The sequence below is a fragment of the Calliphora vicina genome, chromosome 4 (assembly GCF_958450345.1).
Source record: "Calliphora vicina chromosome 4, idCalVici1.1, whole genome shotgun sequence".
Taxonomy (NCBI): domain Eukaryota; kingdom Metazoa; phylum Arthropoda; class Insecta; order Diptera; family Calliphoridae; genus Calliphora; species Calliphora vicina.
This window is the reverse complement of record NC_088783.1, coordinates 34,598,312-34,624,498: the sequence shown is the minus strand read 5'-3', so window position 1 is coordinate 34,624,498 and position 26,187 is coordinate 34,598,312. Positions and strand designations below refer to the sequence as shown.

Below are 26,187 nucleotides of genomic sequence, written 5' to 3'. Positions count from 1 at the left end.
ATCTTATTTTAATTAATTTTTCCATATCACTTCGACCTAAAAAAAAATAATATAATAGGTACATTACAATATTGTAGACATAGTGAAAATATCTTTATAAATACACACTTATAATTTCATTATATCCTTATACAAAATGTTATTAACTATTTTTAAACATCGCCTAATTTGTTGTTTTCGTTCTATCTTTTGATAAAACTATTAGTGTCAATTTCCTGCCTGCTTTTGTATTTTGCTTTCCTTTCATACATTTTTATCCATTTGACCTAAATCTTCTCTTGTTATTACTTTAACTAAATTTCCTATTGAAGCAAGTAGAACCAAAAACAAAAAAAAACGAGGAATGTATTGTTACTTGTCGACATCATCTCGTCCTGGCATGTATTGTGTTCTTATCATTCATTTATTGCCGCCAGCATTAATACATTTTGGCGTAATGTCGTTCGTATCAACCAACAACCCACCAATACTGTACCAATTTGTTTAAAAATTGCGCCTTATAATACTATACATGTACATTCGCATTAACAGGACACACACTCATACTAACTTATGTAAATATTTTTTGTTTAAATTGTATTGCGATGGTTGTATGTTTTTACGCATTCATTTTTGTTAGTTTTCTTTCCAGGCTGTACAAAAACATTTAACAACATTACTCATTCAATTGCAGTGACTGGTTATAACAGACCAGAGTATTAAAGGATTTAGTAGCTTCAAAAGCTTTACTATGCTGAAAGCTTTTTTTATACGGTATGTTTAACACATTATTTCTATTTGAAAACCTAAATATACGGATGTCGCTTACTTATATGAATTTAAGCTAAATTGAAGTATGGATGTATGAATTTTGTGTTCCTATTAGAGTTTTTCACGGGAAATCCCGGGAATTCCAATAAATTTTCAATCCCGAAATACCGGGAAATTGTGCGAGAATTCCCACGAATTATTTTCCTTAGTTTTGTGTGACGTTTTTTGAACTTGACTTTCTCTAAAATATGCTTAAAGCTCCAAAACAAATGCAGAAGATTCATACAAGAAAAAAGATTTAACCCAAATAGAGAAATTTACAGTTTATTATTCAAAATATTCCAAAAACTCATGAATGTTCACGGCTGTCACAGAATTCTATTCCGATAGAAAGTGGAATTATTTTAGTACATATTTAGCTTTTTCATAAAGAGTAAAACTAAAATTGTTGAAATAAAACCACCTTCCGTGAAATTGAATTTTGTTTAATATTATTGGGTTTTCATCAAGTTTCAATTAACATCTTTAATAGCCCATTCACATACATACACTTGATTATCATGATAATATCATGTTTATCTAGACTTGCCAACCGTCCCGTTTTCGTCGGGACAGACCAGTTTTAGAGTCGAATGTCCCGGCGATACTCTGAACGGGACGACATTTGTCCCGTTTAAAAAAAACATAACTTTTTCATTAATTACCACAAAAAATATAAAAAAATCAAAAATTGGAAATACCGATAGACAAGGATGCTTTATTTTCTGAAATATAGTATTTTCTAAAAACTGAATATCACTATTTAACAATATACATAGGTACTTAGTGCATTAACTTCTATGAGTTTCAATAAACTCATTATTTAACTTTCATGGAAAATAAATGGCACGATACTCGCTCTAGGATGCTTGTACCTTTAGTTAAAGGTAAGTTGTTGGTCCATTGAAATGGACTGAGATTGTTGAATTTATTACTTAAAATAATAAAAAAGCGATTAAAAATATAAATTTTAAATTATGGACTGACATGAGTAAACTTTATTAAATAACCCGCTGCGCTTCGTTACTCCTACGTAGTAAAATATTTTTTTACTATTTTTTTAATGAGGTGAAACAATTTAGGTAAAATTACACAGTACAACATTTTTCAGTTCATTGCTTTGGGACTCAATTCTGACAATTGCACGTGAAAGTATCCCCAAAAATAAGAACTTCTGCATCATTAGTTTTGTCAAGTTGGCTGCCGTATTAATTTAATGGCCATACGAATTTTTTTCCTCAAGGTGGATTTTTTTCACTTTTTCTATATTTTAGCACGGTTATATCTCGTATACCGTACGGAATATCTCTTTTGTGGCTGAAGCAAAGTTGTAGATATTGAATAGTAGAAAAAAAGTACGGAACATACCTACACGAAAAAGGTGCATCCAGTGCCTTAAAAATCGCAAAAATGGCCATTTTTTTAAATTTTTTACCAATTTTTCACCTTTTTTGCTCAATAACTGGATTACAAATCCAATTATGGACTGATCACCATGAAATTAGGTCGTGTGATTTGTGTCTACATAAAAGTTATTTATCATGAATTTTGTATGTATATCATAATTTTTAACAGATTTATTCACTTTAAAGTGATTTTCGGAAGCGGGTCTTATATGGGAGCTAAGAATAATTATGGACCGATCATAATAAAATTTTTTGATATGAATTTTGTATATATAAAACTTATTTGGAGCGAAATTTGTGTATATACATATATAAATTAAACATTTATGACCGATAAAGTCCAATTTCGGGAAGACATTTGTATGGGGGCTAGGTGAAATAATGAACCGATTTCAGCCAATTTCAACAGTCTTTGTTATTGGGCCGAACAAATTATATGTACCAAATTTGTTTATGATCGGTCCATAATTAGTCATAGCTCACATATAAGACACGCTTCCGAAAATCACTTTAAAGTGCATAAATCTGTGAAAAATTATGGTATACATACAAAATTCATGATAAATAACTTTCATATAGACACAAATCACACGACCTAATTTCATGGTGATCGGTCCATAATTGGATTTGTAATCCAGTTATTGAGCAAAAAAGGTGAAAAATTGGTTAAAAAATTTAAAAATGGGCATTTTGGCGATTTTTAAGGCACTATATGCATCTTTTTCGGGTAGGTATGTTCCGTACTTTTTTTCTACTATTCAATATCTACAACTTTGCTTCAGCCACAAAAGAGATATTCCGTACGGTATACGAGATATAACCGTGCTAAAATATAGAAAAAGTGAAAAAAATCCACCTTGAGGAAAAAAAATTCGTATGGCCATTAAATTAATACGGCAGCCAACTTGACAAAACTAATGATGCAGAAGTTCTTATTTTTGGGGCTACTTTCACGTGCAATTGTCAGAATTGAGTCCCAAAATCATGTGTTGTACTGTGTTATAAAAAATAAATTTTCAGACAAAGTTTGAAGAATCTCGCAATTTTAATTATCCAGATATTCAAAATTTACTATGTACTATGAATGGAAAGTTTCACACCCACTGTTCCGATCTAGACCATTTTAGCTAAACTCTGTACAGTGATAAGAATTTGATTCATACAAAGTTTAAATACATTACAATTATAGTACTCGAGATATTCGAAATTAACTATATACTTTGTATGGGAGGTGTCACTCCCACTAATCCAATCCCGACCATTTTATAGCCAAACTATGTAAAATGATAAGTGAGCTATCGGACAAAGTTTGAGGAATCTCGCAATTATAGTTCTGAAAATATTTATTTTCCTTTGTGTGGTAGGTGACTTAAACCTTGTTCCCAATTTGGTTAAACTTCATGTCTTGATATGAAATTGATTCATATAAAGTTTGAAGAATTTCACAATTATAGTACTCCAGATATTTGAAAATAACTATTTACTTTAAAAAATTCAGTCTCGCCCATTTTCTGCCAATATCCGTATAGTGACAAGAATTTGATTCATACAAAGTTTAAATACTTTATAATTATAGTACTCCAGATATTCGAAATTAACTATTTACTTTGTATGAGAGATGCCACGCCCACTAACACAATAACATTTTCACCCAAAAAATGTAGAATAGTAACGGTGATATTAGGGCAAAATGTTAAGACTTCCACAATTATATTTCTCCAGATATTCGAAAATAACTATTTACTCCTGTATAAAGTTCGAAGACTTTCAAAAGTCTCAAAATTTTGAGTTATTTTGAAACAAGTGTTTTAGGGTAGGTAGTACTCAGTGTTGCCACTTCATGTGTAATTACCAGGGAAACCGGAAATATGCTCTAAAAAAAGCGTTTTAGGCGCTTTAAATATGCAGTAAAAACTTTAAAATATGCTCTTAAAATTTAAAAAATATGCTCATAAAAAAAAAACTTTTACATAATTTTTAACCAAAAAAAATTTACTTAAATTTTCAAATAAAAATCGTTGTCTATTGGATCTGAAAACATTTTTAAAAATAGAAAATGTTCTTTCGACATCAACTGATGTTACAGGAGCAAATTTAAAAGACAATATTTCTTTAACACTTAGAACGGTTAAGTTTGAATTAGAACTAAAATTTGATATTTAGATGGAGCTATTATTAAAATAGTGCTTATTTTATATTAAAACAAGTAAGAGAGCTATATTCGGCTGTGCCGAATCTTATATTCACCTAATTATACTTCAAAATAAAAAATTTAAATATTTTTAGGTGAACAAAAATTTTTTTTCAGTTTATTAATTTTTTGGATAAAAAATTTTTTGAATTGTTATTTTAAATTTAAAAAAAAAAAAATCTGTTTTTTAAATTTTTTTTTTGGTGAAAAGCCATCTATTTTTCAGTTTTGAATTTTAAACAAAGGAATTAAAATCATGTAACACAATAGCGAAAAATAAGTAAGACAAAATTAGTTTTTGATAAACTCAAAATATGCTATTAAACAGTAAAATATGCTCTAAAAACGCAAAATATGACATAAATATGCTCTTAAAACAAATATATGCAAAAATATGTATTTAATGGTAAAATATGCAAAAATATGCACTAACAAATCGATGCCAAAATTCTTAAATAGTTCTGAAACGTGTAAATATCTTATCCATGTGCTCATTAGACACACCAGAAAAAACATGCATTTGCATATTTTGGTTTCCCTGGTAATTACACATATTGTGTGTAATTTTAACTTGGATGTGTATCCCATGTGTAATTGAATGCATGTGTAATTCATGTGTAATTTTAAATTCGAATTAAACATTAAAATTAGCACCATTCATATTGTTACGAATTTGTTCTTGAATTCAAATATAACGATTTTAAGGGCTGATTTAAAAGTAGCATAATGCTTTCAAATAACAGTGCTGTAATAGCAAACTGTAACATATCTGTGGGCATTATTAAATAAAAGCTTTCAGTTGATTTGATCGTAAGTTGGCAACGCTGTATTCGAATTCGAATATTCAGTTAAAGAACATTGTAGAAATAGAGCTTTCTAGATGGTAATGCAGTGTTATAAATAGTGGCAGAGATTGCAGTCGTGAGTGAGTTTATCAGAGACGCTTTTCGAATAAACATCAACTGAGTGCCTTAAAGTGTGTTGTGTTTTTCAAGTAAATTCGTGTACATTTTAAATTGTGTCTGTATTTCTGAGAATTTATAAACGTGTATAAAAAAACATTTTAAATAAATAAAGAGTTGTTACAATTTTTAAACTACTAAACGGCTTTTATTTGCAATCAAAAGTATCCGGTTTATTTAAAGGAAATAAACCAAACGTTTTGAAAAGGTTAAAACGTAACAATATTGAATGTATTTTTCTTGATTTTAAAAGTTGATGGTAATTTTAACCCCAAGTTCTATTAAGGGTTAATTTTAATTTTTGTGCTGGTATTATAAATACTAGACTTCATGTTATATTTTTCTTAAGTTTCATCAAAATCGGCCCAAAAATATATAACATTTCGCTATCTTTCCAAGAGAAATTCCAAAAATTGACTTTTGACCTTCACAATTTAAGTGTTAACGTTTTCCGATTTTAGTAAAACTTTCAGACTATATTAAAAATTACCTGGACTATAATATTCTGAATAGCTTTTACTTAAAAATCATAACAGTAAGGAAATTAGGCTCATTTTCCAAAATCAGTTTTTCTCGAAAATCGCAAAATTCAAATCGAAGGTACTGAAAAACTATAGGAGGTATTGTCATAATTTTTTCATATTTTTATTCCCTATTATGTTCTCAATAAATCCCAATGTGATTGTCACTAAATTCTGAAATTTTTTTAACACAATTTTTAAAAATTTGAAATTGCAATTTTTTTTTTTTGATTATACCTGCGAATAGGCTAACGATATCCTACGAAGACAAAAATTCATATACAAGTAAATATGAATATATTTTAAGTAAAAATAAGTTCTTATTTTAATATTTCTCCTATTCTTATTGTAGTTACCAGTTGTGGTTTCTGGTGTGTTTTAAATAATAAAAAAATAAAATTTACTTACAATTTTGGAAGCTTTGGAAGCTACAAAAATTATACATTTATTTACTTACGAGATTTTACTGGTAAAGTGTTCATTTACTTTTTCCTATTTTTGAGTATTTTACTCTCTCGTTGCAAGTATTTACTGGTAAGATAAATGATCAAAGCTATAATTTACAAATAGTAAAATATATTTCACTTTGTCTAGCAAAAAATTCAAATTCGAAAGCAGTGTGCTATTTTTTTTAAATATTGTTAAATTTTTAATAGAAATGTAACAATTTCCAATAGAACAATCTCCTATTCTTTCTCCTATTTGCGATCACGAAAATTTATTTACATGTGTAATTTTTGCCCATATGTGTAATTTAGGTATGAGGCATGTGTAGTTTATAATTTTCTTGGTGGCAACACTGGTAGTACTTCAATACCTCTAACTCAGACATTTTAAAACCGATTTCAAAATTTTAAAAAATAATCTAAGAAATTGTTTAAGTTATTAAAAAAGTTAAATTTTTTTTTTTTATTTTTTTCCTAATTTTTCAAATTCAACAATAGTTATTTTAATTTTTTTCTATGAAAACCAAACTTTTTTGCACGGTGCTTTAAAGACAATTTTATATAGACAGAAAGGAGATTATTATTAAAATCGGTTTATATTTGCAAAAGTTATTAAACTTTTTCGAAAAAAGTTCGAAAATATTTACCCTGTTTTTTTTACATTTATATGCGCTGGGGGAGAAAATACTCAAAAATACTATTAATGAAAAGTTGAATAACTTTTACAGTTTTCATCCGATTTGAAAAATTAAAACCATGTTTTATTAAGAACTTTTCTTTATATATATTATCGAGGTAATTTAACTCGATTTTGTTTGAAAAAATGTATGGGAAATCACATGATAATTATATGTTTTGTAGATTATCGAGTTGATTTTAAAAATCGAGTGTTTGTGAATGGGCTATAAAACATTAATTTCGAATTCAAAATTAAAAAAAAAATAAATTATTTATTTTTTGCGAATTAATTGGAATCTAACGAAGGTAGAACCAAATCTAATGAAAATTCCGATACAATGACAAATGGTGACACGTTTGTATATAACCAAAATGAAAAATCGAGTCAGTTTATCTCTTCATATTAAATTTTATTGGATTTTTTTATTTGTATCCAATTACATTTTAAAACCAAAGATATTTTTTAGATTTTTAACGGAGTCTACATTCTTAAAATTGAATAATTTGTTCTAAGCGGGAATTCCCGGCATGCCGGGAAATTTCAAAATGAATCACGATTTCCCGGGAAATGAAAAAGTGCGGGAAAATAAAAACTATAGTTATTATACATATTTACTATATCATGATTACAAACATTTTATAAAATCTTTCTAACAACAAATTAATACAAAGCTAGTAACAGTGCTATATACGGCTGTGCTGATTCTCATGTCAATTAAACCAACTTTTGTCATCCGATCGGGATGAGGAATTTGCACCAAGGTTAGTTCTATTGAATAGTAATTCAGCCACAATTTTTCAACAAGATTTGGTCGAGAACTTTTTGAGTTAGAGGGGGTAAAAATTTGACATTTTGACACATTTTTTAATAAATTGTGTCCCAAATAATTTAGATAGCTATTTCTTAAAAAAAAATTCAAAATGGGCCGTTTTTCCCAAAAGAAAGCTTAGATATTTACCTTGAAGATATATTTGGTCGCTTAGTGGGATGCGAGTTGGGTATCTATCAAAATAAATGTTTTGTAACTCAAAACATACAATTTTTGATTTTTGACTTTTGACTTTTTTTCAAAATGGACCCTTTTTTATTTTTTTTTTTTTTTGCTCAAAAGAAAGCTTAGGTCCTTGAAGACCTTTGTCACTTTGTGAGATATACATATATCAAAATAAATGTTTTGTAACTCAAGACACACAATTTGTGTGTTATTTTGATAGATATCCCACTCGCATCTTACGCAGAGAGTCCTCTATTTTTCATTTGATATCCACATTGCGTATGTACATGACATAAGGTAGGGTCACACACTGCAAATATTTACTCAAGATGTTGTTTACTCTTACGAGTATTTTGTAAGATCAAACAGCATCAAATAAAATAAAACTAAATATTTATTTTGAATCATCCTAAATAGGATACGTTTTTGAAATTAATAAAAGAATTCAAATATATTTTATTTAGTGGTTATGATTTTTTAGTCAAATATTTGCCATGTGTGACCCTACCATTAGTAATTGTTATATGGGCAAAAAATGGGTAAACAAATCGAAATTGTCGTTATTATATAATATATCAGCCATTTCTGGAAAAATTTGTCCGATTCAGAATTTCAGACGATTCAGAATATACTTCATGGGGTTACAAATGAAAAACGGAATGACAAACTTGTATGTATGAATGTTATGTTATGGCTTACCAATCATAGTGAAAGGTATAAAAATTATAAAATTTCTTGCATTTCTCAAATCATAAATTTTACATTTAATTTTTTGTTATTTTGTATATTCTAATAAACGCTAAATAAGTGTTAAAATTAAAATTGTTACTATTTTACCTATTAGAGGCTAGCTTAGGGACCAATTTAAAATTGGCGGATATCGAGAAAATTGAGTTTTGCCCACAAATTTAAAATTACATTTCGTAGAGTATTTTCCAATGTTTAGTTTCAGACTAAAAATTATTAAAATTATAAAATATATGAAATTAGTTTGTTAAGAACAATTTCTGTATACTATTAGACCATATAAGCAAAAATAAAACTCCTTTCTGTTTGTTTTATATGATAAAAATTTTACATAGTTTTATTTGGTTTTTTATTTCAAATTCCAAAAAGCACAAGTTACACTTATGTTACATATTTATTATTTTTCATTTGACCTTTTTAGGATCAATGTTATTTATTGTATAGTAATTATAATTGAAGCCATGAGTAGACAACATTATTACATAAAATTAGGAATTAGTTTATTTAATCTATTCAGCAATTGATTCAAGTTGCTCGTAGTGTTCAGTTTTCATATCATTTAAACCCATTTCCTCATTTTGCTCATAACTACGTTCGTATTTAGTAATTTTTAATTTATCATCAAGTTCATCGTTGTCTGTAAGCGATTGTACGTAACTGTTGCCCGCTGGATCGTCCAGTATAAGAGTTGCTACGGTTTTCAAATTGACAATTTCATCGAATCTCTTTACAAAACCTTGAAATCTTTGTTTAGCAGAATCTTCAGATGAATCGTGAAACATGACATCATTGCCTGCTAATTGATCTTTCATTGCAGTTAAGATTCCTTCTACGGTGGTAAAGCGACCACCTAAGGCAGAGGGACCTACAGAGCAATCTAATTCAGGTATTGATAAACTGCAAGTTTCCGACTTTAATACATCACGCATCAAGTCGTCTTTAGTTTCTATGCGAACCTCAAATTTTCTACCCATTTCTTCGATGCCTCCACCCGATTTGACTTCATTTGTTCTGTTACCACACACATCGCATACAGTTGCCATAATAACGACGTCTTTGAAGTGAGGAATGTTGGTCATTTTCATATTGGTCACACAGGGGGCACGACATTCTGGACACAGTGTTTGAAATTGTAAAACTTCACCATGTAATTCCTCCAATTTCCAGGAACCTTCTGTTATGGGTTTTAACAAATGTTGTTCGTTTTGGTCGGGTTGTTCTTGTTCTGCAGGAGCTTCAGCTTGATCATAAAAACCCAATTGGTGGTCCTGCTCTTTGGTACGAGCAAATTGTCTGGTTTTAACATTATGATCTGTAGATGGAGCCATTGGATTTTCAATGAAACAGTTACCACTTATGTCTTCTACTATTAATGTAAATGGGGTTTTAAGTTCTTTCAAATTATTCAAACGTTCAATATATGCATCAATTGATGCTGCTTCCTCCGGATGTTCTATTCTGCGCTTATCTTGATCCTGATTTAAGCCACGTACTGTTCTATCAATAATGCCTTCGACAGTAGTTATTTCTCCCTTTTGGGATTGCGATGGTATCTCTAATTCCACTTCGGGTATCTTAACTAATGTATAATCCGATCTAACAACACGGCGATTTAGGTCTTTAGAATCTCTAACCTCCAATATTATGCTGACACCTTTTCTCTGCACCTCGGAGGCGGATTGAATTTCATTGTTTTCATAGCCACAAAATTCACATTTGAAAGACATTATAACCACCTCTTTAAAGAATGGAATTTTTGTTAACAACAAACGCGTGACTCCCGTTTTAAAACAATTCATACATGCCGATTCAATTTCAGTAGCCTCGGCGGCTGTGTCATCTGCATCGATGTCTCGAAATATGGGTTTGTTTTCCTCGTTTGCAGCATTAATTTCGCCACTAACTTTTTCTTTAGTTGATGTTGACATCTTGTAATTCTTATTTTAAAATTTCTAGAATTTTCTTTAAATTATTTACTTTTAAATTCTGTACAAATTCGCTGCACTTATTGTTTTATACTGAAGACTATTTTGTGTTATGCGACTTTTATTATTTTATGAGAGAAAATTAGCAATGACTGCAAATATAAACGTGTAATCGTGAATGGTTGTACAAATACGTAGTATTTCGATAAAACAGATGTTGAAAAAGTTAACTCTTATCGATATACGTATTTTTATTTTAACAAAACATATGTATATTTACATATAATATTTAAAAATTAAGGGCAAAAATTGGTTTTTATAATTTTATTTTATAACACTCTCAAAATAAATTAATTTTGCTATATTCTTGATTTATTTTGTTTGGTATTTTTCAGCGATTTAATCAAAATTGATGAAACTACTTTTTGAAATATCCTTTGATTAATGACGAAATTTCTAGAAAATATAATTAAAATCTACTATAAAAAGTTTTGATCTTATAGATCAAAAATGGATAAAAATCTGATTAAAATAAAGTTGTTAATAGTTTTACTATAGGTATTTTGAACGTATCTATTAAAAATATGTACTTTGAACCTATATTAAATCCAAACTAAAGCTAATTTAGAAATATTATTGAATTCGGATGAATGGATTCAAAAATTAATCATTTTGAAAAATTTTTCGTTTCTTTCCTAATTTAAAAAATCTGAAGATTTAATTTTCTCTTATATTTTAAATAGAATTTTTAAAACGAATCGATTCTAGCAAGGCGTATTAACAAGGTGAGTGTGTCTCGGCAACAAATACAACAATGCAAAAACAACAGGCAATTTTTTTTTGTTAAAATGTACGGAAAATGTCAAAATCAAGGCGAATTAAAATATTACTATGTTATTAACAAATGTAAACATAAACAAAGTTTGACATATAGTGTACATAAAACCACATATAGTGTACATAAAACCACTCACCTTGTTAATACGACTTGGATTCTAGTTTACAAATTTTCAAAGTTCAATAATTTATTACGAACAAAATTATAAAAAAAAAATTGATAATAAACTTCTGCTTTTAAATTACAACCAAGATGTATTAACAAGGTGGCAGCGTAACTACAACAATACAAGAACAATAATCATTTTTGTTTGTGTAAAACCGTGCAAAGTGTCAAAAAAAAATTCACAAAAACGCACTTTTATAAATGAAATAGTTTTTTTTTACACTTTCAAATATTTTATACACATAAAGCAGTGACAAATACTCACTTTTTTAAATATAAAATAATCTTTTTAATCTTATAACAAATTTAAAAATTTTTGTAAACAAGCTTTTGACATTTCACAAGGCAAAACAAGAGTAGAGCAAAAAATAGTCAGCTGGCGTTACGCTGCCACCTGGTTAAATATGCCTTGATTACAACTAAGTTTTTTGAGTTAAACGATCTGGCTACTCTTGGCATTTTGACAATTTATACACATCTGCTCAAAATAATAGATACACCAAAATTTATTTTTTAAAAACGAAAAAAAATAATGGTATATTGTAAAATTATAAAAAAAATTCAGTCGATTTTTATTTATAGTTAAAAGGAGAGTAAAAAACAAAAACAAAATATTTCATAATTAATAATAAATATTATAAAGTAAATTAAATTTCTTAAATTTCGAAAAATTTGGTGCTCATAATAATAGATACATTTTTAAAAATTCTTATTAAACAAAAGCTAATAAATTTTATCTTAAAAAAATTAGTTTATTATTAAAGTAAAGCTAGTATCCAGTATATCCACCTTTGTTTTGTAAAACTTTCTCCACTCTTCTGGGCATACTAGATATCAAGTTCTGACACTTCTCCAATGGAATCTCGTACCATATTTTTTGCGTTTTCTCCCATAAATCGTCTTTATTTTTGAAAACTTCCTTCGAAAGCCTTATCTTTAATTCACTCCACAAGTTTTCTATTGGGTTTAAATCAGGGGATTGGCTGGGCCAGCTTAAAACAGGTACGTTATTCTCCAAGAACCAGTTTTTAACTAATCTTGAACTATGTTTTGGGCCGTTGTCCTGCTGGAATGTCCATATTAATGGCATATTTTCCGATGCATATGGAAGCATTACGTTTTCCAATATGTCTCTATACCCACTAGCATTCATGGTATCTTCTATTCGGAATATCGGACCAACACCATTCCATGAAAAGCAACCCCAAACCATTATGTTTCCCCCGCCATGTTTTACCGTCTTTTTTGTAAATTTAACGTGGAATTCTTTTCCTTTTGGTCGGCGTACATTTCTTTGGCAGTCGTTTCCAAACAAATTTATTTTTGTTTCGTCGCTCCATAAAATATTTCTCCATTTTTTTCGCCTTCACACCCGGACCATTGTAAGTGCTCTTTAGCAAATTCTAATCTTGTCTTGATATTTTTTTGGCGCATTAGTGGCACTTTTCTGGCAATTCTTCCCGGCAATTTAGCTTGTAAAAGACGACGACGAACTGTTTGTGGACTGATTTCGTTACATAGCTCCGCAGAAATAGCTTTCGATGATATGAAAGGGTCTTTTTTAACCATAAGGACGATCCGCCTATCTGTTTCTGGACTGGTTTTCTTTGGTCTACCGCGAGTTTCTCTTTTTTGTTTTTTAGATAAAGCATTTTGGACAAAATGTAAAGATCTTCCTATGCTCTTTGCTATTTCCCGTAATGATTTTCCTTGATTTCTCATCGTTTGAACAATTTTTTTCTCATCTTCGGTACAATGATGATTTCGTCCCATTTTCTTCAAAAAGGCCCTATTTTTTATAAAATTGTTGCTAAAATTTAAATTATACTTACTGTTTCACGTAAATAGGAACAAAAAATTGCACAAAAAAAAAATTGTATATAAACAAATTACAAATTACTGATGTGTATCTATTTTTATGAGCAAATAATTTTTTGTAATTCAAATAAATTCGTTTTTAAAAATCAACATGAAAGCAAATAGTTGCCAGATTTTTGACTGACATGACATTGCCAGATAGAAATTTTAATAATATGATGTATTCTTAACGCTTGCGAGGAAATTTTCAATGTTACCGCCATTTAAATTTTTTCCAATTAGGTGTATCTATTATTTTGAGCAGATGTGTATATATTTAAAACCCACTTGTTAGTGGCAACACCGCGTCAGTCGCCAGCGGCTGACATCAGCAAAACCATTTTTTTTATATGAAGTTTTTACGAGTTTGATTTGGGGGGTCTATGAGCCAATCCAAGGCGAATTTGTTAAGACCATTTGTTGTTTTTGTAGAACTACCACCACCTTGTATAAATTCGCCTTGAGCCAATCACTCTCATAAGAAATACACAGGCGTGAACGTGTGAGCAGTTTGACATGAGCCGGAGGAGTATAAAGTTGCCAGATTGGCAGCATTTTTATTTTTTTTCTGTTTTGCACATTTTCATTGTTGTTGACAAGATGTCAAAAATAATGGCGCCTAAATTCCTCAGAAGTTTGTTTACATGTTAAATTTTTTTGCTGTAAACAGTTTGCGATAAAAGTTTTATAAAAATTGTATAGAATTTTAACTAAATAAAAATGAGTGAAGAAAATACAGCGAAAACAAGTCGTATGCCATGGTAAATTTATAAATAAAAAAAGTTTTAATATAATACTTATTGTGAAATTAATTACAGGGTGGAAAAATATCGTCCCTCAAAATTAGACGATTTAATATCGCATGAAGAAATTATATCAACAAGTATGTTTTTTTCTTTTATTATTAATATTGTAATATTTGTTCAGAAATAGTCTTTATAAATCTGCAGTTAATCGCTTTATCAACCAAAAACAATTGCCACATTTGTTGTTTTACGGCCCTCCCGGTACTGGCAAAACCAGTACCATATTGGCATGTGCCAAACAATTGTATACACCGGCCCAATTCAAATCGATGGTTTTGGAACTTAATGCTTCGGATGATAGAGGAATTGGCATTGTTAGAGGACAGATTTTGAATTTCGCTTCTACTCGAACTATTTTTAGTGGCACCTTTAAATTGATAATACTCGATGAAGCCGACGCCATGACCAATGACGCCCAAAATGCTCTAAGGCGTATCATTGAAAAGTACACAGAAAATGTACGTTTCTGTGTTATTTGCAACTATTTGAGTAAAATTATTCCTGCCGTACAGTCTAGATGTACACGTTTTCGTTTTGCTCCTCTAAGCCCAGAACAAATACTTCCACGCCTAGATAAAATTGTTGAATTGGAAGAGTAAGACAATTTAAAAAATTCTTAATTTAGAAATCTAATCTCTATTAAATAATATGTTTTTGTTGTTTTGTAATCAAGTTTGAATGTTACCGATGATGGAAAAAAAGCTTTAATGACTCTCTCCAAAGGAGATATGCGTAAGGTGTTAAATGTTCTACAAAGTACGAGTATGGCTTTTGATATTGTAAATGAGAATAATGTTTACACCTGTGTTGGACATCCCTTACGTAGCGATATTGAAAAAATATTGGAGACACTTTTGTCCTGCAAAAATTTTGAACAGGCCTACAATGGTAAACTTATGAATAAATTTTTGTTGGTCCCAATCTTTTCTTAATGTTGATTTGCTTTAGATATACAAGCTATTAAAAATGTGAAAGGCTTAGCTTTGGATGATATTCTCACGGAACTGCATTTATTTGTTATGAGGCGTAAGTTTTCTTTTCACATAAGTTTTGTGCTCTAAATTATTAATATCAAATACATTTTTAGTGGAACTTCCAATGAGTGTTATGAATAAGCTAATTATAAAAATGGCATCCATAGAAGAACGATTAGCTAAAGGTTGCACCGAAGGCCCTCAAACTACAGCTCTAATATCGGCCTTCTTTATACATCGTGATCAAGTGACATTGGAAAGTTAATTATTCTTTGTCTCATAAGTTTTATTGTTAACTTTATTTTTATAAATTCTCTTTAATTATACGTAATATATAAAAAATACTTATGAAATTAAAATATAATTGTGTTGTAATTTTTTTTTAACTTTAAGTTTAATTCCAAAAGCACTGATAGTGTGGAAGGGGCTTATTATATTATAGAGAGAGAAATTTACAATTAATTGCTTTCACTGGTTCGATTTTGTTTCCTTTTCAATATAATAAACCAAGTGATGAGCTTCGTCAAAATTCGGTTTCAATTCTCTACGAACATTTTCAATCCATGCATATATTTTGGGATACTTTGCTTTGATTTCATAACCTGTACATCCTAAAGAAATATATCATAAACAAATTTACTCGATTAATATGTATAAATTGATTTACTTATTTGTTCAATTTCACAAGCACCAAAAACGTCGGCTGCTGTGAGGGAATTTCCCACCAAAAATCTGCTTTCTTTAAGCCAAATATTTTCCATTAGCTCTAAATCCTTTTCCATTAGTATACGGTATTTTGCTACCTTTTCTGCAGGTGCTGGAGCACCAAGTAATTTTTCTTGGGCCCATAAGAACCGGAAATATAAAGAACATGAAGTTCTAATGGTTGTATGTTGCCATTCCAAAAATTCATCTACTTTGGCCCGTTGTTTTAAATCCATTGGATAGAAATGCATAGATATTTTATTACATTCTATTAAATATCTTAATATGGCAACACTTTCCGCTAATTGGAATTCTTGGTTGTCCACATAGTCAATTATAGCTGGCACCTTTTGAAAACGATTTACTTTCCTGTAATCGTCATCATGATGTTCGGCTGTAATTATAAACATATTAAAAACTTATTTTTGTACAAATTTATACATAGTTACCTTTGAGTAGATCTACTTGATTGGCTTCGAAGTTGGTACCGCTTTCTTTAAGTAATATGTACAAAGCTCTTGAGGGTTGCGATAGAAAGTCAAAATAATATTTTAAGCAGTTTTCCTCCATGGTCATTTAAAATTTCTACAGCAACTAAAGCATTATACATTAATTGATTACCTATAGTACACTTCTGGTGTTTTTTTAATTTTGATTAATAAACAATTCTCTTTGATAAGGTTTTAATATGTCTGTTTTATGCTCTAATTTTTTAATTTCTCTTAGTATACTGTAGATTTATATGACTTTGTTGTTCTTTATCATTTGTTCTTTTTTTTAGCTTTAAACTTTGTACAATGATTTGTTTATTTTTTTAAAATTTTCTTTAGATTTTAGTTGATATTCAGCCGTTATAGTATATTGAAGGTTTTGCTTGACCTAATACAGTAAGTATATAGAACACAAAATCATATTTGAAATACAGTTCTTTAAAGGAGTTGTTGGATTTCGGTTGTTACGCTTTTAGAATCGAAAATGATGGACTTTAAAATTAAAAGTATTTAATTCACATGCGATTACTAATAATTTTAGATTGAGATAAATTGCTATAACTTTCAAATTGGGCAAAATGTTATGTTTTTAAAGCAAAAATTTTTGCTGTGCAAAGCGCATTTTTTAATGCTATGAATAAATAAGAATATCGAAAATATTAAAACCACGACTAAATCAAATACTAAATAAAGGAATAAGAGCTATAGAATCTTATATATCCTCAATCAAAGTCTACTTTAGAACAAAGATTGAAAACATTTTTTGTTAAAAAAATTGTAGGTAAAAAATAGTTTAAACAATAAGATAACACTTTTGAGTTATATTTACATATGTATACCTATTCAGCGTAGGTATAATGCCACTCCCTCGTCGATATTAGAAATTTGGCTTCCTTTGGATTTACAGCGGTATTAGAAATAAGCTGAATTTAATTTTTCTAGAGCTTCAGAAAAAGCTGGTAAGAATCAAACAGAAAATTATATATAGAAAATGGTTGCAAATCATTTTACCTGTAAAAAACAATGAATAAAAATTTAAACTAATGTTAATCATGTTAAAACTGTAGTTTGAAATTACTGTTTAACACGAAAGTTCAATTTATTTATAAAATTTTTTTTAACAAATTCATAAAATCAAATAAGAAAGACTATGCAAAATTTATGTACATACTTTAAGCAACTTCGACCTTTGATTTGAAAAAACATATGTTTCTCTGATTATTTGCATTTGTTACTGTTTTGGTTAAGAGAACACATTTACAGAATGAAGATCCATAAACAACTCAATTCAAATACAGCTGAGTTCGGCTATAATACATTTTCGTATAAAAAATAAAACAATTCGAATTCTAATAATAACAATATTAGCAACAATAAAAATATTGATTTCAATGTTTGTAAATTTTACTTTTTATAATTAAAGAAGTTTTTGTTAAATGCATTTTTTTCACTACACTGAAAAATTATCCTAAAATTTATATATGGGCAAGTCCCAGAAACAGTCTACCAATAAAAAATTTTTAAATGCATCAAACTATATTTTTTTTTGACCATTCAATTTAAATACAAATTAATTTTGAGTAGTTTCACTTAGAATGGAATTTTTCACAACTTCTCACGAAAAACGTGATAATTTTCAAGCTACTGGAAAATTTGTAACGAACGTCACGTAACGTGCGTAACAAAATGTTCTCGGCTTTTTATGAAAACGGCAAATGTTTGTTCATGCAAATAAGTTATATTAGAATTCTCTTTTAGGAATAAGATTTTGTGTGCTTTATTATTCAAAATTCGATAAAATTACTAAATTACTATATTCGGCTGTGCCGAATCTTATATACCCTTCACCAAATTATACTTTAAAATAAAAATTTTAAATATTTTGTTTTTTCGAAATTGTTTTTTAAATTTTTTATTTTTTTTTTAATTTTAAAAAATTTTTTTTTTTTAATTTTAAAATTTTTTTTTTTAATATTTAGTGAAAAAAAAAATTCGGGTTAAAAAATATTTTTTCCGATTTTGACCCATTGTAGGTCCAGCTTACTATGGTCTTATATACGTCGTTGCAAAGGTCTTTGAAATATCTATCATTAGATATCCATATTGTCTATATTAATGATTTAGTAATCCAGATATGGGTCAAAAATAGGTCAAAAATCGAGGTTGTCCTGGTTTTTTTCCTTATATCTCAGCCATTTGTGGACTGTTTTTTTCGATTTTAAATAGCAACCGAGCCGGAAGAATTCGTTGATATTGATGTATCTTCGTGTATGTAAGTTATTTGGGGGCTTCAGAAAGTTGATTTCAACACACAGACGGACAGACGGACATGGCTATATCGACTCCGCTATCTATAACGATTCAGAATATATATACTTTGTTGGTCGCAAATGAAAAATGTAGAAATTACAAACGGAATGACAAACTTATATATACCCTTGCCACTCATGGTGAAGGGTATAAAAACACTTCAACTTTTAATGTTACTTCCATGTTTTGTAAAGTGCGTCACAAAACTTTGCGATCAATTATTGCACTTAAATCTCACTATAGCGTATAGTATACGTTGGAGGTATCTTATATGAAAAACCTACAAATTTTCATATTTAAATATGAAAACGTGTACGAGTGAAACGTTTGTCACGTAGAATTTTCCAAATATATGATTTCCAAATACAATTTTCTATAACATATTGTCGTTTGTTTTATAAAATATGTATATAAATATATAGTCCACAGAAATGATCTCTTTTGCATATGTTTTTAAACTGCTAGACATAGCTTAATTCATTATAGTCGAAATCCACTGTACATAATTAAATCGTAACGAAGAGAATGTATAGCAAAAATTGAGTAAAATATTAAATTCAACCGACTCAACTACAGAGAAAAATATTATTTAGTAGCACTCTTGATTTAGTAAAAGTAAGATCGTTTGTAAAGAAAGTTATACACAGACCAACTAATTAATACTTAACCAATTAGTTAATAGTAAATAAAGCATTAAATACTTATATATATTTTTTTATTTTTAGCGAATTGCACACGACAGTCAAAAATGTCTTTGGCCTACTATTACGATTTAATGTCACAGCCCTCTAGGGCCCTGTATATTATTTTCAAAATGAGTGGAGTACAATTTGAGGATTGTCCAGTGGCGTTAAGAAATGGCAAGTATAATTTATACCTATTAATCTTATCAATTTTATGGTAATATTTTTTGTTTTTATTAATGTGTAATCGTGTATACATCACTAAATAAAAAAAATTATCTTAAGATGCATATTTTTCGTTTATTTAAAATAAAGTGTAATGTTGTTATTCTTATATCTTAGGTGAACACTTAACTGAGGAATTCAAAACAAATATTAATCGCTTCCAAAAGGTTCCATGTATTATAGATGATGGTTTTAAATTAGCTGAAAGTGTTGCAATTTTGAGGTAAGTTATTAAAAATAAGTTAAAGTGCTTTATTCGGCTAAGCAAAATCTTCCCAATACGAATTTTGAACGCAATTCACTTGTACCTCGCATTAAAAGGAAAATTGAATTCAAGTCAAACATTACAGTTGCATTCAAGTCTTGAATTAAAATGCAATATTTAAAATACAGTTTAATTCAATCCATTAATTATTGTTTAATTCTAGTCAAAAAAAATATCGGCTACGACAGTTTTGTACAAGTTTATTGGTAGATAAAATGTAACCTATTTCTTTAATCTAGTACGAAACTGTCGTAGGCGTAAAACACATACACCAACCACGATAAGGGTGAATATGAACAAAAATATAAATGTAATCAACTGGTGTTGAACCACTTTCTCGTTTTTCAATCAAACACTAAAAAGCTATGCTAAATATAAACGTTCATAAGTACCTACTCTAAAAAATAAAATAATGTGCCGGGTAACGACTGCTCATTAAAAAATAATGTATGTGGTAATTAGTTGCCAACTTAGAGATTCATTATTGAAGGATTATTAATTTCGAATTTTTCTCGGAATCTAATACAAAAGGTGTGAATGTTTCATTTACGGTTGTAGTACTTTAATTTTTGGCAATTCTGTTTGATGAGGAAAACATAAAGCAATTTATTATGCCCTCGATATTGCTTTTTAGCATTTTATTTACTGCTATTTGATTTGATAAAATAATTGTTTATTTTGTATGTAAAAAAATAAAATTTTTTATCGATTTATTTTAGATACCTAAGCTCCAAAGGAAAAATACCAGAATATCTATACCCCAAATATTTTGTAGAACAAGCTCGTGTTGACGAATTTTTAGAATGGCAACATATTACTTTACGTATTACTTGTGCTTTATATTTTCGCACAGTTTGGTTAGAGCCTCTACTATCCGGAAAGAAGCCATCACAAGAAAAAATTGAAAACCTTAAAAGTCATATGGAAATGAATTTAGCTATAATCGAAAATATCTGGCTAGAAAATTCGGACTTTTTGTGTGGCAAACAAATGACAGTTGCCGATATTTTAGCAGCTTGTGAAATTGAACAAACTCGTAAGTAGTTTAGTTTTAAAAATACTTGTAAACTAAATTTACAGCTTGTTTTTTTTTGCAATTGCAGGAATGGCCGATTATGATGTTCGCATTAAACATCCTAAAATTAGAGCTTGGTTGAAGAGAGTTCGTGCTGCATGTAATCCTCATTACGATCATGCACATCAATTTGTGTATAAAATATCTGGAACTGCACCACATGCGAAATTGTAAAATGTAGCCTTTTTTATGTATTTATTTTGTCTTATTATTCCGCTTTTGTAATGGACCTTATATATGTATATCCATATGTTAATACAAGTAATTTTTAAAGTAAATATGTAATAAATATAAAATATGTATGTACAATTACGTAAACGTATGTATTCCTTATTTAAAAAACTGTGCAATAGTATAAACTTTTGTATTCATTTATATGATATGACCATAAATATTTGCTGATCGGCGGATAATGATATCGCGAACATAATGATACTTACGTTAGTCATGGCCCTTTAAAAAATGTCCAACAAACGTTTAAGAAATTCCATACTTTTACTTGATGCAAAAACTAAGAGTTATAGCATTTAGATAAAAATAACGGCTCAAATGTATATCGGCAATATGATGAAGTTTCAAAACGCTTAACAAGTTTTTATTTATAAGCATTTTATTATTATTTATTTTCAACAACCTAGCCTATTGGCCATAACCGGTTATAAATTTCTACTTAAAAAAAATCTTAAAATTGCAGTGGGCGTGCTCAAATTATAAAATGACCAAACGATAGCCTACTTCTAAACCCTTCATATAAATCAAAAAGTATCCAAGTAGCTCAAATAGCTTCGAAGTTATAGCGTTGGTAACATAAAGCTTACACATTTTAAGGCTCATTGAGAATATAAAAATATTGTTAATATCTTGAAGAATTTTAAAGATGTCTGTATGAAATTTGGCAAATAGGTAGACAAAGATATGGTCTGCATGACAAAGTAATACAATTTTTAAAACGCTTAACTTTCTCGATACTATAAGCGTTTTTAATAAAAATCAAGCTTAAAATTAAAGTAGGCGGGGTCAAGATTTATAATTTAGGTAACCAAACTGTAGTCCACATTCAAGGCTTTCATATGAAGCAAAAATTATTCATTTACCTCAAATAGCTTTAAAGTTATAGCGTTTAGGATAAAATAATTACTGAAAATATACTTGCTACAATATTCTGTTCACCTATTACTTCATTAAATTTTTGAAAATGCAAAAATGCATTTTTTTCAGTTTATTGGTTACATTGAAAATTTGGTTATATCTCAAAAGATTTTAATGATGGAAGCTTAAAATCTGGCATACAGCTGCACAAATAAATCGGTAATATGATGGAGTAGTAAAAGTTTTAAAACGCTTAACAAGTTTGGTTCTATAAGCGTTTTAAAGTAAAATAACGCTTAAAATTGCAGTGGGCGTGGTCAAATTATAAAATCTTGATGACCAAACGATAGCCTACTTCTAAACCTTTCATATAAATCAAAAAGTATCCAAGTAGCTCAAATAGCTTCGAAGTTATAGCGTTGGTAACATAAAGCTTACACATCATCTGCTTACCATTTTAAGGCTCATTGAGAATATAAAAATATTGTTAATATCTTGAAGAATTTTAAAGATATCAGTATGAAATTTGGCAAATAGGTAGACAAAGATATGGTCTGCATGACAAAGTAATAAAATTTTTAAAACGCTTAACTTTCTTGATACTGAAAGCGTTTTTAATAAAAATCACGCTTAAAATTAAAGTAGGCGTGGTCAAGATTTATAATTTAGGTAACCAAACTGTAGTCCACATTCAAGGCTTTCATATGAAGCAAAAATTATTCATTTACCTCAAATAGCTTTAAAGTTATAGCGTTTAGAATAAAATAATTACTGAAAATATACTTGCTACAATATTCTGTTCACCTATTACTTCATTAAATTTTTAAAAATGCAAAAATGCATTTTTTTCAGTTTCTTGGTTACATTGAAAATATGGTTATATCTCAAAAGATTTTAATGATGGAAGCTTAAAATCTGGCATACAGCTGGACAAATGTATCAGTAATATGATGGAGTAGTAAAAGTTTCAAAACGCTTAACATGTTTCATTCTATAAGCGTTTTAAAGTAAAATAACGCTTAAAATTGCAGTGGGCGTGGTCAAATTATAAAATCTTGATGACCAAACGATAGCCTACTTCTAAACCTTTCATATAAATCAAAAAGTATCCAAGTAGCTCAAATAGCTTCGAAGTTATAGCGTTGGTAACATAAAGCTTACACATCATCTGCTTACCATTTTAAGGCTCATTGAGAATATAAAAATATTGTTAATATCTTGAAGAATTTTGAAGATATCAGTATGAAATTTGGCAAATAGGTAGACAAAGATATGGTCTGCATGACAAAGTAATACAATTTTTAAAACGCTTAACTTTCTTGATACTGAAAGCGTTTTTAATAAAAATCACGCTTGAAATTAAAGTAGGCGTGGTCAAGATTTATAATTTAGGTAACCAAACTGTAGTCCACATTCAAGGCTTTCATATGAAGCAAAAATTATTCATTTACCTCAAATAGCTTTAAAGTTATAGCGTTTAGAATAAAATAATTACTGAAAATATACTTGCTACAATATTCTGTTCACCTATTACTTCATTAAATTTTTGAAAATGCAAAAATGCATTTTTTTCAGTTTATTGGTTACATTGAAAATTTGGTTATATCTCAAAAGATTTTAATGATGGAAGCTTAAAATCTGGCATACAGCTGGACAAATGTATCAGTAATATGATGGAGTAGTAAAAGTTTCAAAACGCTTAACAAGTTTCATTCTATAAGCGTTTTAAAGTAAAATAACGCTTAAAATTGCAGTGGGCGTGGTCAAATTATAAAATCTTGATGACCAAACGATAGCCTACTTCTAAACCTTTCATATAAATCAAAAAGTATCCAAGTAGCTCAAATAGCTTCGAAGTTATAGCGTTGGTAACATAAAGCTTACACATCATCTGCTTACCATTTTAAGGCTCATTGAGAATATAAAAATATTGTTAATATCTTGAAGAATTTTAAAGATATCAGTATGAAATTTGGCAAATAGGTAGACAAAGATATGGTCTGCATGACAAAGTAATAAAATTTTTAAAACGCTTAACTTTCTTGATACTGAAAGCGTTTTTAATAAAAATCACGCTTAAAATTAAAGTAGGCGTGGTCAAGATTTATAATTTAGGTAACCAAACTGTAGTCCACATTCAAGGCTTTCATATGAAGCAAAAATTATTCATTTACCTCAAATAGCTTTAAAGTTATAGCGTTTAGAATAAAATAATTACTGAAAATATACTTGCTACAATATTCTGTTCACCTATTACTTCATTAAATTTTTAAAAATGCAAAAATGCATTTTTTTCAGTTTCTTGGTTACATTGAAAATATGGTTATATCTCAAAAGATTTTAATGATGGAAGCTTAAAATCTGGCATACAGCTGGACAAATGTATCAGTAATATGATGGAGTAGTAAAAGTTTCAAAACGCTTAACATGTTTCATTCTATAAGCGTTTTAAAGTAAAATAACGCTTAAAATTGCAGTGGGCGTGGTCAAATTATAAAATCTTGATGACCAAACGATAGCCTACTTCTAAACCTTTCATATAAATCAAAAAGTATCCAAGTAGCTCAAATAGCTTCGAAGTTATAGCGTTGGTAACATAAAGCTTACACATCATCTGCTTACCATTTTAAGGCTCATTGAGAATATAAAAATATTGTTAATATCTTGAAGAATTTTAAAGATATCAGTATGAAATTTGGCAAATAGGTAGACAAAGATATGGTCTGCATGACAAAGTAATAAAATTTTTAAAACGCTTAACTTTCTTGATACTGAAAGCGTTTTTAATAAAAATCACGCTTAAAATTAAAGTAGGCGTGGTCAAGATTTATAATTTAGGTAACCAAACTGTAGTCCACATTCAAGGCTTTCATATGAAGCAAAAATTATACATTTACCTCAAATAGCTTTAAAGTTATAGCGTTTAGAATAAAATAATTACTGAAAATATTCTTGCTACAATATTCTGTTCACCTATTACTTCATTAAATTTTTAAAAATGCAAAAATGCATTTTTTCAGTTTCTTGGTTACATTGAAAATATGGTTATATCTCAAAAGATTTTAATGATGGAAGCTTAAAATCTGGCATACAGCTGGACAAATGTATCAGTAATATGATGGAGTAGTAAAGGTTTCAAAACGCTTAACATGTTTCATTCTATAAGCGTTTTAAAGTAAAATAACGCTTAAAATTGCAGTGGGCGTGGTCAAATTATAAAATCTTGATGACCAAACGATAGCCTACTTCTAAACCTTTCATATAAATCAAAAAGTATCCAAGTAGCTCAAATAGCTTCGAAGTTATAGCGTTGGTAACATAAAGCTTACACATCATCTGCTTACCATTTTAAGGCTCATTGAGAATATAAAAATATTGTTAATATCTTGAAGAATTTTGAAGATATCAGTATGAAATTTGGCAAATAGGTAGACAAAGATATGGTCTGCATGACAAAGTAATACAATTTTTAAAACGCTTAACTTTCTTGATACTGAAAGCGTTTTTAATAAAAATCACGCTTAAAATTAAAGTAGGCGTGGTCAAGATTTATAATTTAGGTAACCAAACTGTAGTCCACATTCAAGGCTTTCATATGAAGCAAAAATTATTCATTTACCTCAAATAGCTTTAAAGTTATAGCGTTTAGAATAAAATAATTACTGAAAATATACTTGCTACAATATTCTGTTCACCTATTACTTCATTAAATTTTTGAAAATGCAAAAATGCATTTTTTTCAGTTTATTGGTTACATTGAAAATTTGGTTATATCTCAAAAGATTTTAATGATGGAAGCTTAAAATCTGGCATACAGCTGGACAAATGTATCAGTAATATGATGGAGTAGTAAAAGTTTCAAAACGCTTAACAAGTCTCATTCTATAAGCGTTTTAAAGTAAAATAACGCTTAAAATTGAAGTGGGCGTGGTCAAATTATAAAATCTTGATGACCAAACGATAGCCCACTTCTAAACCTTTCATATAAATCAAAAAGTATCCAAGTAGCTCAAATAGCTTCGAAGTTATAGCGTTGGTAACATA

At 28.9% G+C, this 26,187-nt stretch overlaps 3 protein-coding genes across 6 annotated transcripts; 1 reads left to right on the top strand and 2 right to left on the bottom strand.

Moving 5' to 3' along the window:
• Nucleotides 1–9,034: 9,034 nt before the first annotated feature.
• Nucleotides 9,035–10,742, bottom strand: Zpr1 (zinc finger protein Zpr1). The gene has a single exon (XM_065508661.1). It carries the CDS (start codon nucleotides 10,661–10,663, stop codon nucleotides 9,245–9,247), a length of 1,419 nt encoding a protein of 472 aa, XP_065364733.1. The 5' UTR covers nucleotides 10,664–10,742; the 3' UTR covers nucleotides 9,035–9,244.
• A 3,401-nt stretch (nucleotides 10,743–14,143) lies between these two features.
• LOC135956953 (replication factor C subunit 5-like) lies at nucleotides 14,144–21,372 on the top strand. 4 transcript variants are annotated; one of them, XM_065507584.1, is made up of 6 exons: nucleotides 14,144–14,281; nucleotides 14,339–14,403; nucleotides 14,471–14,921; nucleotides 15,000–15,214; nucleotides 15,275–15,352; nucleotides 15,414–15,675. In XM_065507584.1, exons 1-6 carry the CDS (start codon nucleotides 14,241–14,243, stop codon nucleotides 15,563–15,565), a joined length of 1,002 nt encoding a protein of 333 aa, XP_065363656.1. In that variant the 5' UTR covers nucleotides 14,144–14,240; the 3' UTR covers nucleotides 15,566–15,675. The 4 variants fall into 4 exon arrangements, with proteins under 4 accessions (XP_065363656.1, XP_065363657.1, XP_065363658.1 ...); XM_065507585.1 differs by lacking the exons at nucleotides 14,471–14,921; nucleotides 15,000–15,214; nucleotides 15,275–15,352; nucleotides 15,414–15,675 and adding exons at nucleotides 19,532–19,666; nucleotides 19,832–19,937; nucleotides 20,699–21,015; nucleotides 21,083–21,372 and having other exon boundaries at nucleotides 14,213–14,281; XM_065507586.1 differs by lacking the exons at nucleotides 14,144–14,281; nucleotides 14,339–14,403; nucleotides 14,471–14,921; ... (1 more) ...; nucleotides 15,275–15,352; nucleotides 15,414–15,675 and adding exons at nucleotides 16,966–17,002; nucleotides 19,532–19,666; nucleotides 19,832–19,937; nucleotides 20,699–21,015; nucleotides 21,083–21,372.
• Nucleotides 15,566–16,627, bottom strand: LOC135956955 (glutathione S-transferase theta-3-like). The gene is made up of 3 exons (XM_065507588.1): nucleotides 16,455–16,627; nucleotides 15,968–16,399; nucleotides 15,566–15,911 (listed from the first exon to the last, which is right to left on the bottom strand). The coding sequence occupies exons 1-3, from the start codon at nucleotides 16,579–16,581 to the stop codon at nucleotides 15,769–15,771; spliced, it is 702 nt and encodes a 233-aa protein (XP_065363660.1). The 5' UTR covers nucleotides 16,582–16,627; the 3' UTR covers nucleotides 15,566–15,768.
• Nucleotides 21,373–26,187: the final 4,815 nt, after the last annotated feature.